This window comes from Chrysemys picta, chromosome 1 (assembly GCF_011386835.1).
Source record: "Chrysemys picta bellii isolate R12L10 chromosome 1, ASM1138683v2, whole genome shotgun sequence".
Taxonomy (NCBI): domain Eukaryota; kingdom Metazoa; phylum Chordata; order Testudines; family Emydidae; genus Chrysemys; species Chrysemys picta.
In genome coordinates, this window is record NC_088791.1 from 212,664,582 (window position 1) to 212,679,232 (window position 14,651).

The 14,651-nt window shown below is 41.8% G+C and overlaps 1 protein-coding gene across 3 annotated transcripts in view; it reads right to left on the reverse strand.

Moving 5' to 3' along the window:
• The window catches only part of POLA1 (DNA polymerase alpha 1, catalytic subunit), a 349,978-nt gene that overhangs the window by 292,222 nt on the left and 43,105 nt on the right, over positions 1–14,651 (reverse strand). For all 3 annotated transcript variants that reach the window (XM_065579286.1, XM_065579280.1, XM_065579281.1), the window contains exons 14-18: positions 13,270–13,408; positions 6,292–6,446; positions 4,238–4,322; positions 2,517–2,578; positions 982–1,071 (exon numbers count right to left, since the gene is read on the reverse strand). In XM_065579286.1, coding sequence (XP_065435358.1) covers positions 982–1,071; positions 2,517–2,578; positions 4,238–4,322; positions 6,292–6,446; positions 13,270–13,408 — 531 coding nt within the window. The remainder of the gene's footprint in view (positions 1–981; positions 1,072–2,516; positions 2,579–4,237; positions 4,323–6,291; positions 6,447–13,269; positions 13,409–14,651) is intronic.

The window sequence follows — 14,651 nt, forward strand, 5'->3', positions numbered from 1 at the left end:
AACTCAGGAAATGGGAGTGCAGAAGTATTTTTAAAGACACCTTTCTGCTCCCCTGAAGAAGGGTCATTGTGCCCCAGGCTCATTGTGCACCAGGCTGAAGTCAATGGGAACTGCAGGTGCTTAGCTCTGAAAAATCAGGCCACTCAGTTACCTAACTTGCGGTATTCAAAATTTTCAAGTGTTAATCTCAGCATTTTCACTGACAGAGTCTTTCCACAACAATTATAAAACTACTACAGAGGTAAATGGAGATTTGTTGCCAGCCATTATTAATTTTGCCAGCACTGCTCACTTCAGTAATTTGGTTATCCCTCCATCCTATTTCTTCGTTATTATTTTTTGTTAATTTGTTTTTATAAACTCAGCTCTGTGTTATTCAAAAAGAGTTTCAAAAACAATTTAAGGCTACTCAGTAAAGTACACTCACTAATAATTTAAAATATCCTAACCATTTAAAAGGAAATGAATCATTAAAGTAAAAATAAATCTCACATTTCCCATATAAAGCATTTATCAAGTACAAAGAAAGGCTTATTTGCCACAAAATAAACTTAATTGACCAAGGGATTTTTTTAAAATATATTTTGTCTTGATTTTGGTATCAAACTATCCAAATGACATTAACAGAAGTTACATGAGTATTTGGACAGATGATGAATAGCCCCATAAGTATCAATATTCCACCTTCTCTGGTAAACCCAAAAGCTTTTTTTTAAATTAAGGAAGGTCGTTATGTTTTCAATAACAACATTTAAAGGGATATGGGCTACAACATACTCCTGAAAAGCAATTCAATATCATATGTGTAAGTATGTACACTTGCTCTATTTTATAACCATTAAAGCAAGTTAAACCATGAGGCAGAGTGAAATAAATGTAAAAGCTTTAAGGGCACAAAGAAACCAAGAATTAAGTTAACATCTGCCCAGTCAACATATTTCTTAGTTTATATCTATTAAAGTCAAGTTAATAGTTACTCACCACAATAATATCTGGGTCAATTTTGTGAACCTTCGCAAGGAAAAATCCCAGTAACGTTCTCTCTGTTGCAGCAATCTCTACGTTAGAATTCTAAGAGGAGCAAGAGGGAGTACCTGGTTTCAATGACCCAATAAAAACTGAAAGTTTAAAATGAAAAACCCTCTCCCTCATTCATGAGTTACAAGACTACAATAAACACTGCATAATTGAAGGCTTCATAATTTAAGACTTCTTGTTCCCATGCACAGGGCTACAGAAAGCTTTTCTCACATACCCTTTTCTGTTTTGCCTTTGGGTGCAAGTGTTTCCAAGAATCTTGCTAGGAGTCAGGAACAGCGAGACAGTGCTACATATGATATACATAACATTTGCCCACAGGCTTAATATCGCACACACAAAAAAAAGAGTAGGCTACATTTTTGTGCTGCCAAACTTTTTAGTGGCTCTTTAAATATGAAAAGAGGATTTTTTTAAAGAAATTTTGATGGACTTTACTGCACATGAAAATGAGAATCTAACACAGGGGCGGGCAAACTTTTTGGCCTGAGAGCCACATCCGATTTCCAAAATTGTATGGAGGGCCAGTTAGGGGAGGCTGTGCCTCCCCAAACAACCAGACGTGGTCCAGCCCCAGCCCCCGCCCCCTATCCAAACCCCCACACACACTTCTCACTGACGCCCCCTCCCCCCCCGGACTCCTGCCCCAGCCAACCACTCCTTCTCTCTGTCCCCTGACCACCCCTGGAACTCCCCCACCACCCCATCCAACCCCCTCTTTCCTTCCTGACTGCCCCCCCAGGACTCCTGCCCCCATTCAATCCCCATTCCCCGCCCTCTGACCGTCCCAACCCCTATCCAACCCCCCCACTCCCTGCCCCCTTACCGTGCTGCCTGAAGCACCGGTGGCTGGCGGCGCTACAGCCGCACCGCGCAGAGTGGCAGGACAGCCACGCCGCCCGGCTGGAGCCAGCCACGCCGCCGCGCAGCACAGAGCACTGGGTCAGGCCCGGGCTTTGCAGCTGCACTACCCCAGGAGCTCGCAGCTCCACCGCCCAGAGCACTGCACCAGTGGCGCAGTGAGTTGAGTCTGCGGGGGAGGGAGAACAGCAGGAGAGGGGCCGGGCAGGAGCTTAAGGGGCCAAGCAGGAATGTCCTGCGGGCTGGATGTGGCCCGAGGGCCGTAGTTTGCCCACCTCTGGTCTAACAGAATCAGCTTGAAATAAGTATAACAAAATAAAATACAGTGTAAAGCTGCCCACAAAGATCTGCCAATGTACCTCAAATCTTACCTGTAACATTCTTCCCGAACCTTTTGAACTGCCAACTGTGCCAAATTATATGACAGTTTTGTAACATAAGTAGTGACAGATCAGCAGGTATGTTTTCAAAAAGAGGATGTAAAGTAAAGATTTGAATGTACATTTTCAGAGACAAAAGCTAGTGCTCTAAACTACTCCATCCAAATCTCTTCTCCCACAATTCAAAGGCAGTATCTCAGAAGGCATTCTATTCTGAATGCTAAGAAAATAAGTTACCTTGCTTTTAATGATTTCTTTGAAGTCATAAGGGAAAATACAATCATTTGGTTTGGAAATAACTGCAAAAGAAATAAGTGGTTTGGTCTCATTTGGGTATGAAAAACAATGTCATTTGTTAGAAGTTTTTTTTTTGTAAGACTATCTTTTTAATTTAAGAGTCTTCGGATCCAATGGGTCTGGACGAAATGCCGCCTTATCTTATTAGGTAGTAACGGTGTGCTTGGCACTGTACAACATACAAAATGAAGTCAAGTCCATACCAAGACTCAACAACTGAATTAAAATGTAGCTATCTACTATAAAACTAAATTCAAGAGTTTAAACTTGATTAAAAAGACAGTTTTCTGGGCTGGAAATTGACAAGTCACTAAACCAGAACAGATAAGCAGAAGACAATCTAATCTAACATCTTGCTTTTAACAGGGACTTCTATTTAAAAAAAAAAAAAAAGTCTCAGCTACACTTAAAGAAATTTAAAACTCTGCCATGGCTTTTGAGTTAAAATTACATGGATTTTATGTTTTTCAGAGTGGCATTTAGTTTAAAAGAAATTAACAATAAATAAATCCAATAAAAGTAAAACTATTAGATGTAGGGTTGACAGAATTAGATTTTTTAATAATTGACAGATCATATCAGTTTATTTGTAAGCATTTTTTTCTATTTTTATTTATTTAAATGTTCACAGATGTGGGAAATTATGGGGGGGAAAAACAGGAAAAAAGAGGAGGGGCAGGCAAAATGATTTAACAAACAGTGGATGTTGAGATTCAGAAAGTTAAAGCTCTGTAACTGTTAAAACAAATTGTCAACATCCCGTGTTAAAATATACAAATTAATATCCATAAATCACACCCTACTAAGTTCCCAAGCAGTATTTTTCTTACTTTGCCTATCTGTAAATTTTGATCATCATCGATGGAAATATTTTTTCATCATTTGTGTGAGTGGTGAAATTGAGATTTATCAACATTTACCAATAAAAATCTAATCCTTTCAAGCCCAAACCCTAATTATATGTCATTAGCCGTTCTCAAATTGTGCCAGGGGAGCACTTACAGTTCACATTCTAGCTCCTCTATGGGCCTCCAAAACTCTACACAACTATCAATTGGGATCTGAGGCATTCTGAGCTGATAATCCAGTTGACCACACCCACATGCTCAGCTGTGCATCTTTTAAGTTTTCATATTTCTTAATTTCATATTACTGCCTTGAGATCTCAGCTCAGCCTTTTAAAAAGAAGTTCAACTGAAGCTATTGCTGGCCTGCTTCTAGCTGAACTTTTACTTTAAAAGACTGAACTGTATTTAAATTAAACAATAAAAAAAAATTTTGAAAGCAACAAGCGGGAGGAGAAAGAAGACAGAAAGAGAGGCAGAGGATGTTTGGAGGGAGGTTACTTTGCCTTCATAGACAAACGCTAAGATTTCTACCAAGTAAATGTCATAGCAACTAAGTTTAAAAATATGGAGGAAACTGTGGGGTAGTGAATAAAATCCAAGCATCTCATCTAATTAGCTCTCTCCCCACCACCACTCAGGCATCATACCATTACTGCTGACAGACTGTGGGGAAAGGACTGTTCACATAGAAATTCTTGCTTGCACCTCTCTCCAATAAACATTTTAAAAATAGATATTAAAAAGGGAGTCAAGTGAAGTTATTGAAGCAAATATTTAAAATTGCTCTACCCATAACTTGGTCCAATTACTCACCACAGAAGTGTGTCTGGAAAGGAGGCTGAGGAGGTGCTTTATCCAAACAAAATCTTTGATGGACTAGAGCTGCAACAGCCATGACCTACACCAAGAAATGAGAAATACTTTGATAATAAACTATGATAATATGCAACGGCATAGTTACATCAGGTTAACAGTATCAAATTGCCTCTATCCCTCCACTTGCTTTTGAACAGTCTTCTCCAATTCTTCCTCCTTTTTTAAAAAAGGCAATTGCCTACTTTAAGTGAATTTCAGCTGCAAATTGCTGAAGTTTTCAGCATGGTTTATTGATCTTAAGTAGCACAAGCTACCGTTCAAGAAATACTATGACTGGATTTTGATATCAAATACAGAACCGGGTGGAGAGAGGCAACCGCGCTTCATGAAGGATTTTGGAATTTCAAGATCGAGTTTTGTTCTGATTTTGGAACAAAACTCCAAAATTTTGACGTTTTCTGCAAATAGGAAATGAAGCACCAAGGAGTGGAGGACGGAGCCTGTGGTCCCCAACCCTGGGACACTCTGATAGGAGGACTGCCTGGAACCCTGGGGTGCCAAAGAGGCACAAGCTCTCAGCTCGCTGAGGAGCCAGAAGCCTGGAAAAAGCAGGCTCTTCAGCAAGCCACTAGACCAGCTGCTGAGGATATACCTATCTCCTAGAACTGGAAGGGACCTTGAAAGGTCATCGAGTCCAGCCCCCTGCCTTCACTAGCAGGACCAAGTACTGATTTTTGCCCCAGATCCCTAAGTGGCCCCCTCAAGGATTGAGCTCACAACCCTGGGTTTAGCAGACCAATGCTCAAACCACTGAGCTATCCCTCCCCCCCCACAGGATGCAGGCAGGTGAGCTGGCAGATTCCGTTGGAACCTGCTCTCCGCAGAATGTTTCAGTTTTGGTGAATTGGCCAAACTCTGACAAAAAACGTTTTGCTGGAATGCTTCTGACCAGCTTTAATAAAAGAGTTTGTTGGAAACAACTGTCTGTATAAATAATTTGCGACACTACATATATTCCATACTGGTATCTTGTACTACAAGCTAGTAGGTCAGTATTAGCTTTAGCTTTTTTGGAACTTTATTCTGGTTAGTGCAAGTTTTAGAAAGTTAACACGGTGAGGCCAACTTGTTAGCATGTTTAAAATATACAGTTTAAAGCATTTAATTACAGTGGGTAGTCTAAAGCAGTGGTGGGCAACCTGTGGTCCGCGGACCGCACACGGCCCGTCATGGTAATCCGCTGGCAGGCCGCGAGACAGTGTTTAAATTGACCATCCGCAGGTACGTCCACCTGCAGCTCCCAGTGGCCGCGGTTCACCATTCCCAGCCAATGGCAGCTGCAGGAAGCAGCGCGGGCCGCAGGAACATGCTGGACGCCGGTTCCCGCAGCTCCCGTTGGCTGGGAACAGCAAACCACTGCCAGTGGGAGCTGCAGGCGACTGTGCCCGCGGACAGTCAATGTAAACACTGTCTCGCGGCCTGCCAGTGGATTCCCCTGATGGGCCACATGCGGCCTGCGGGCCACAGGTTGCCCACCACTGGTCTAAAATCTACTGCTGTGGTTTTCTATCTTGATGAATAAAAAGTGGCAGCAGCATAATAGCTAGTATGCGAGTTTAAATCGGTTTCCCAATCTGTTATGAAAATTTGTTTATCAGAGGTAATCCTTTATTTTAATCAGAATACATAACGCGTAAAAGCCACATTACTGGGTATATATAATCCATTGTGTGTTTCTTTAAAAGTAAAAGATTTATTTAGTCTACTATAACCCAAGATTGCATTTTGGGGTGTTTTCCGTAAAACAACAAAATTTTAATATACAAACTGAGACCCTGATCTTTTAACGAGCTCTGAGCAGATGGATACATCAGCCCACAGTGGGGTTCAACTACACAGATCTCATTGCAGAATCAGATCCACAGAATCAGGTCTATTGCAGACATCACAATTAAGGCTTTTTGGCTGGTGAAGTTCTTCCAGTTACTAATTCTTACTTAGCATATGCCATACAAAAAAAATCAAACTCATCACCAACGCTGATCATTTACCTCATGCTGGTGAGTCTTCACATTCTGAATTGTCCTCATGCTGAGAGACATGATCACAAGAGGAGGAGGAGGAAGATCTTTAACTATATTCACCAAGTCAGGTTTCAGTGCCGTTGCCTCCACCTTACACCAACTGACTGGATGACTCAAGGGCTCTGTGGAAACAAATGAGCCACTTAAAAGAACGAAAAGGTCATCATAAGCGGGGGGGAAATGGCTACCTTACAATAACTGGTTCTCCAAGTTGTTTTGTCCAAGCGAATCCCTCTAAGTACGCCTGGGAGATGAAAATCATCCAATAGCAGCGTCTGTTTGTGCCCTGCATGTCCTTGTGTCCCCTAACCAAGGGCAGAGAAGCTGTAACCATCTGTCAGTTCCCGTGCTCATTCAGAATCTCCATTTAAGGGAGATTTTGAAAAACCAGGGAAGAAGGGCAGGTTGTAGGATCCACACCAACAAAACATCCTGAAAAAACACAGTTATTATAAGGTAAGTAACTGTTTTTAATTCTTTGAACATTTGTCCATGTGGATACCACCTCAGGGTGCTGCTTGCCAGTCACCTAATCTGGAAGGTCCGATTGAGGAGTCCACACTACCTCTAACTAAGTTATCTACTTTAACACTGCCCTCCCAAATTTGACATCTGATCTTGCAGCCAAGTCAAGGACATAATGTTTAACAAAAGTGAGGGGACTACTTCAAATGGCTGCCTTGCAATTCTGAGATAATGGGGATAATTCCTTGTCTGCTAAAGCCTGAGCTCTAGTCAAATGACCTGTGGTATTTAGAGGAAAAGGAACATCAGCCATAGGACAGAAGAATGAAATACACTAGGTGATCCATTTAAATATTCTCTGGGGGGAAAATGGCATGTCCTCTGGAACCACTACTTATAACAACAAAAAAGGAAGGGGCATTGTTTATAACGGGCTTTGTCCTAGTCAGGTAGCATAGCAAGACCCTCAATACAGCTAAAATATGAAGTTTCTTCTCCTGTGGGTAAGGGTGTGGTTTTGGAAAGAAAAAAAAAGGGAGATTAATAAATTTAAATGAAAGTCTGAAACGAGTTTGGGAATCAATTTAGGATGGCTTCTCAGCACCATCTTATCTTTGTGGAATGCTGTGCAAGAAGGGTTGGCCATGAGACTTTGGAGTTCACTGACTCTTCTGTCTGGTGTAGTGGGGATGATAAAAAGCTGTCTTGAGAGTAAGGTGGTATAGTGTATTCAGAAGAGGGTTCAAAGGACATTATGATGATCCCATTCGGGAGGTGGCTCCATAAATCAGTGGGAAGCAACTCTTAAAAATCTGGATGCAGTAGAGTAGGAAAAAGACTAACATGACTCAGGGTGGGTGGCATGCCGGAATTGCTGCAAGGTGGGACTGTAACTGAACGAGAATCCAGAAAAATATAGATGGATGATATAATCAAGGATCTTGGTAACAGGAACCTCCAACAGATCAAGGCTGCGCTGGGCTGCCCAAAAAGAAAATCTTTTCACCTCCGAGGAGTAGATTTTTCATTATTCACTAGGGACTCCTGCTTCACCATAGGATTTCTTGTACATAGAACAAACAGTCTCGGTCAGTGGCACTTAACAAGCCAACATCCAAGCTGTCAAGTGCAACAATTTCAAGTCCGGGTTCAATGTGACCTTTGTTCGGTGACATTATTTCTGAACAGTTTGGAATTGCTATTGGAGGCTGAGTTGACATTTGGAAGTGACCCATTAACCAAAAATGCCTCAGCCAACAAGGAACTATCGGGATCTGCTGCATTCGGACTTTCCATATAATCCTGGATATTAGAGAGATGGAGACTTCGATTGCGCCATATGAGAAAGGTGTCTTGCATGGATCCTGGGCTCTGACCCCCTTTGAAACAAAGAAGACTGGGCACTTTGGGAGTGTCTACACTGCAGCTGGGAGCAAGTCCCAGCCCAGGTAGAGAGACTCATGCAAGCAGGGCATGGGCTATCATGCTAAAAATAGTAGTGTGGACATTGCAGCTCAGGCTCTCAAACCCACCCAACCATCCAGGCTTAAGACCTTGAGCTGCAAGCCTAAGCACCAACATCCACACTGCTATTTTTAGGGCACTAACTTGAGCCCCACTACTGAGAGCCTGTCCACCCGGGCTAGGAGTGTGAACATATGCTTTGTGTTCTCTTGGATGGTGACTAAGCATAGAATGGGATTTCCCCACTGCTGAAATATTGGTCTGAGAAGGGAGCTCTGCTGCGGCCATTCATGACAGGGGATAGATTGTCTGCTGAGAAAATCCGCTAAATTGTTGTTGGCTCCCGAAAGATGAAGAGCAATTGTCCATTATACCATGTCCATAATCTGATTGCTTCTTGGCACAAGGACAAAGGATGGGCACTTCCCTGCTGGTTTACATCATAAATTGATCTGTACAGTGAAATTCTTTAAAGCCAGGAGCAATGCTTTGCAAGCTAATCTGATTGCTTGGAATTCTAGGACATTTATGAGGAGACTCATCTCCTTCTGGGACCATATCCCATGTGTCTGAAGATAGTCCAGGTGAGCACCTCAACCAGTTCCTAAGGAGTGTGTAATCAATGCCTTTGTAGGTGAGGGGCCCCTTTTTGAAGATTCTGAGCATCTGTCCATGAATTTAGAAGTCACCAAATACATGAGCTACAACTTCAACAAATACGTCCATTTGATGTTCCACAGGTTGATACGGGACTGGCTGATATTGGATGCAACACACATAGGTGATGGCTAGCGGCATCACATAAGTGAAAGCTGATGCAGTCTTACAGTTGGAGACAGGTTCTTACTGTGAGCGATTGATTTATCTTAATGTTGGAAAAGACTGTCTAGATAGACAGAAACTTCTCTTCTAGAAAGCATGCCTTTGCCGATTTGTACTCTATTGTCTGCAATGGGCTGAGTGATGATTCGTTGTAGTTTGTGATAAGGTCCAGCTCTCTAAACAGGTGGAGGACAAAGTTCAGAGTTGTAGCAACATTCTGATGGTACCTGCCACCAATCAGCCAATCATCTAGATATGGACAGACATATGCCTTGTTTTCTTAAAAAGTGAGCTAAATATTTTGGGAGGACGCTCAGTGCTGTACAGAGGCTGAACAGCAGTACCTTGTATTGATAACGATTGGACCCTCCTGTGAATTGCAGATATATCCTCTGGGCTGGTTGGATTGCAATATGGAATCATGTGTCTTGAAGGTAGACAGCCACAACACAGTCTTAAGCCTGCAAGCAAAGGATGATGGAGGCTGACATTACCATTCTGAATCTCAGGAATTTGTTCAGTTCTCTCAAGCTGAGGATAGGACAAAGATCCCATTTTTTCTTCACAGTAAGGAAACATCAGGCATCTTTTTTTTTTAAATTCCACCTCCTCTATGCCTCCGAGGAGAAGCAGGGAGGCCGCTAATTCTTTCAGTTGATTTTCAGAAGAAGGGTCACCGCAGATGGATGGGGGAGAGGAGGCACAGACTGGAATTGCATAATGTACCTATAGAAGAGGACTTCTAGTACCCATTTATTGTTGGCTATTCCAGTCCAAACATGACAAAATAGGAAAAGATGGCATCCAAAGATAGGGTTCAGGGATGGTTCTAGTCTGGCTAGGTTATGACTCTTAACCTTTTTGTTAAACATGCTGTTTCAATGAAGTCATAGTGGCTGGTGACTGCAGCAGGTGGCCTCCTTTGAGTACACATGGGTTTCATCCTCAGAGGATAATCAGGAGGCCATTGTTGAAAATAGGTGGACTCGGATTGAAATCTCTGGGTATTTAAACCATGGCCCTGATATGCAAGTTGTTCAGATGTCAATGTGGCTTTGGAGTCTTTCAAGGAATGCAAGACTTCATCTGTTCAACTGCAAAATAAATCTGCCCTCTCAAAGGGCAATTCCTTTAAGGTGTTATGTATCTCCTTTGTGATGCCTGACACTTCAAGCCATAAAGCCTCTCCACTGTAGCTGCCATAAGCCACAGATCAAGCTGCAGTATCAAAAACATCCATAGCCACTTGTAGAGATGATTTTGCCACCAGTTGCCATTCAAAGATTACAGACTTTAATTCCTCCTTAGCTTCTGGAGGAAGCTTGTTCACAGAGGAAGATAACCTGGTCCCATGCCAAAAAGTCATACTTAGTGAACAATGCTAAGTAATTGCTATGAGTAGTTGGAGCAAAGTGCAGGCGTAAGCTTGCCTTCAAATGAGATCAAGCTTTCTGGAGACTTATCTTCAGAAGTAGCATGTGGTAGGCCAGGCTGCCTAGCTTTCTCCTATGCCACAGGGACTACAAAAGACACCGGGGTCAGAGGTATACAGAATGGTTTGAAAGCCCCTCTATGAAACTTAATATCTTTTTTCCCCCCCCACTTGCTTTGCAGTTGGGCAAGGATATCAGGGCCCTGATATCTTTAGCTGGCTCCAAAATGCCTTCATTTATAGACCTTGCTAAACTGCCCAAAAGAGGAGGAAAGCAAATAATTGATGGGCCTTTCCCACAATCACTGAGGTCTCAATCTCCAAGGTATCAACAATTCAAGATACCAGCTCTTGAAAAGTTCTGAAATCATCTGGAGCTGGTATGAGGGCAAAAGAGTCTGCCTTTTCAGGACATGATGATGATGATGATGATGATGATGATGATGATGATGAGTCTGTGGGAGAAGTTGAAGGATACTGGACCAGAGGTTCAGGACCTAACTCCTCTTTATACACTCCCATCCCTGAGAACTTCCACGGGAGGTCTTGAAACTGAGTCCACCAGAGAATGAGACCTACATCTGTGCAACAATCGGGAAGGAGACCCACTTCTAAAAGCACCCTAGTAAGCCTAAACTGGCATAGTGGAAAATTGTATGCATATGGTTAACCAGGTTAGTTAGAATACAGTTGGCTGGGCCCCTACCATCCACATGGTGGGTAAGCTGGGGCTCTGAAATGAGGGATTCTGGTCTGGAGGAACAAATCATCTCCTGATCTTGGAGAGTGATGAGGTGAAGGCTCCCAGCAGCACTGGTCGGGGAAGAAAGTATGGTCAGGAAAAGGTCTCCTCTATCTGCAGTGCTGATCTCTCAGGCAAGGTCTGTACCAGGAGCTTAGCCATTTGAATCAGTGCCAGATGATGCACACTCAGTAGAAAAAATGGTATGGGAAAAAAGAGAACTTCCATCACCAATAATGCAATAACCAGAACAACAGTTAGTTCCTCAGTTGACAGTGTCAGTATTTCAATTTTTAGTTTAAAAGAATCTGTATCAAATGCAGGGACCAGAGAAGCCTCAGAGCCCTTCAGTGCCAAGAAGAAAGTTGAATCAGTGTCACTTGCCCCTTTAGTACGAGAGGACTTCACTCTCCTCCAAAGAACTGAGTGTAAAGGAAATAGCTCTCCTTGAGGCCTCTCAACTTTTCCTTTCTCAAGGAAGTAAGATCAGTACCAGGTACCATGTTTGATCCAATGCTCTGATCTACCTTACCTCAGTGTGGAAGAGGCAGTACTTGTCTTTGTTGCTGGATCAGCTAACAGTGCTGAGCTTGTCTTTGGCTACCATGTCTTTATGGCCAGTTGGTCCCAGATTTGACTTCTTATGGATACCAACCTTTGCCGTTGCATCCTGGATGTCATGGGAGCACACAGACTAAGAGGTGGAAAGTCCCATCTTGGAGCTCCATGCCCATTCTTGTGGGTCTGAAATGCCTCACAGGCTGCTCTATAAGACACAATTTTAGCCTCTCTCGATTTTCTTGTTCTGGAGAAGGGACAACTGGCAGATGGAGCATCAATTAGGCAGAAGGCTCTCACCAAGACAAAAACAAACTGTCTGGATGGGGAATAAGCCAGTCACAAGGTGGGCAGGATTTGAAACTGCTATTTTAAGTGGTTGTGGCACAAAGTGCTGAGAGAAAATAAGGTTTTTTTTTTAAATAAAGTATAAACATAAAGAAAAAATTAAAGAAAACAGGGGAGATATTTAAGGAATTAACCCTAATAAGCTAGATAAGGACAGAGTTTGAGAATAGACTAAGGGGCAGCAGGCAGAATGCCTGGTTCCATCTCACTGCCACAGCTGGTAAGAGGGAACTAAGAGATGGTTGCAGCTGCTCTGCCCTTTATGCCCTGGGGTTGCTGGAAGCATGAAAGACATGGAGGGAGCAGGCATGGCTCCAGAGACACTAATATTCAAAGATTCTGAATGTATATTAGGTGCACTTGCACACTGAGTGGGATCCCCATAGACAAACACTCAAACAATGACCAAAGTTGAAAGCACACGGGGTGTTTTCAACCATGTCATTTTGTGTAAACTACTGATGGAGTAATTTGTACTGGGTATTATCCAGAAACAGTTCCAGAAGTCAGAGTAAAGTTAAAATTAAACACTTATGATCAAACACTGTCTTTAAGCCAAGCATGGCGATTGCCTAAATTCCTGTAACATTTTACACTGTGGCATTATTGGAGCTAAACTGACACTCAGAACCATTTAGAAATTCAGTCACAGAATCAAATCAAGTTTTTCTTTCCCACTCCTCTTTAAGGGGGTATCACAAGAAGCCCAGTCACCTTACTACTGTGGTGCCGTTGCCCACAGGCTATACCTTTTTGTATAAAAAAATGACATTCTGAAGGATCAAGTCACGAAGAGCACAAAACAGAGAGTACAGAATTGGGGGGGGGGGGGGGGGGGGAGGGTGAAGGAAGCAAAGAAGGAAATCAGCTCAAGAGTGGTCAACAGTGAAAATAGACCAAATAGGCAAACCTTGCTTGCCTCTCAGAATAAACGGCTTTCTAATAGGTCCTGTTTATGAAATCTAAAAACATCACTTCTCATAATACTGCCCTCAAGGACTTCTAATCTAAAACATTTGACAAGATAGAACTGTACTGATCAACTCATCTACCATTCCCTTCCAAATTTATTTTTCAGCAATCTATTAAGTATTTGACATGCAAATCCTCATACGTGGATTTTTTATTTCCAACCAGCTTGGTCCTTTGATCTTCCTACTCATCAAGAGAAGTTCCAGGCTAGAAGTGTTCGTTCCAAACACATGAGAAAATGTCTCTCCTTTCAAATCTTGAGGAAGCCGGGGGAATTCAGCCTGACAATCAAAAGAAAGGGGTAAAGTCATTGTATTAAAAAAAAAAAAAAAAAAAAAAAGGCATGTCAACATATTAAACATATTATGCTCAAGCAGCAGTATAAACAAACTAAACCATATCTGAAATGGGCCAGTTTCACAGGGGTGAAATTCCATCACATCAGAATAATACTTTTTGGGTTGCTATAATACAGACTATTGTTTTAACAAAACTCTACATAAGGAGGTTTTGATTAATTCCATTTTTACCAGTAAATATCTGCAAACATCTATTTCACCAAACTTACACAAACCAATGAAAAGGTATTCCCATCAATAATAACTGAAATGTACAGAAATGCAAAGTAAGAAAAATGCTGCTTGAGAACTTGAGTCAGAATCCACTGAATTTTGAATAAGGCTTGTTACAAACTAGTGAATGAAAAGTAAAAACGGGTATGATTTGCTGATTTAAAGATATTTACTCTGTATATTTTGACATATGATGTTGACAATTTGTGTTTTCATGAATTTTTTTAGTTTTTTTTTTTTTTTTTTTTAAATGGAGATAGCCCATCTCCTAGAACTGGAAGGGACCTTGAAAGGTCATCGAGTCCAGCCCCCTGCCTTAACTAGCAGGACCAAGTACTGATTTTGCCCCAGATCCCTAAGTGGCCCCCTCAAGGATTGAGCTCACAACCCTGGGTTTAGCAGGTTAATGCTCAAACCACTGAGCTATCCCTGCCCCCTAAAAGCTTTATAAAGCTTAACTTTTTGAAACTCAATGTCTACTGTAATTAAAAAAAATTGTCTGGCCTCCTCTTTAATTTTCCCCAACTGTGAAAATTTAAATAGGGAAAAAAAGAAAAAAAAATGCTTAAAAATAAACCCACATTATCTGTGGAAATTATAAAAAAAAAAAAAAAAATTGGAAATCTGCAAGCCTACACATAAGCCAGGAAATTGATCTAAAAAGGTACACGCCAAAATCTGTGTGCATATGGGAAACAAGAGTGTGTTGGTATCAGCCATGACCCACATAACTCAACATTTTTAATATAGAAACTGCTTAAATAAATACTGCAAGTTAATTATATTGTTTTATGCATCTGACAGCTTTCCAGCTACATCCACTGTTTGCAGACCGATAAGATTGGAATGCTCCTGAAGTGCTAAAGCAGCATTTTGGGCAGCTAACATGCATTTACTTTACCCTTCAGATATGACCTTAATCCCTGCAAAGTGGCTGAACGCATTAAGTTGG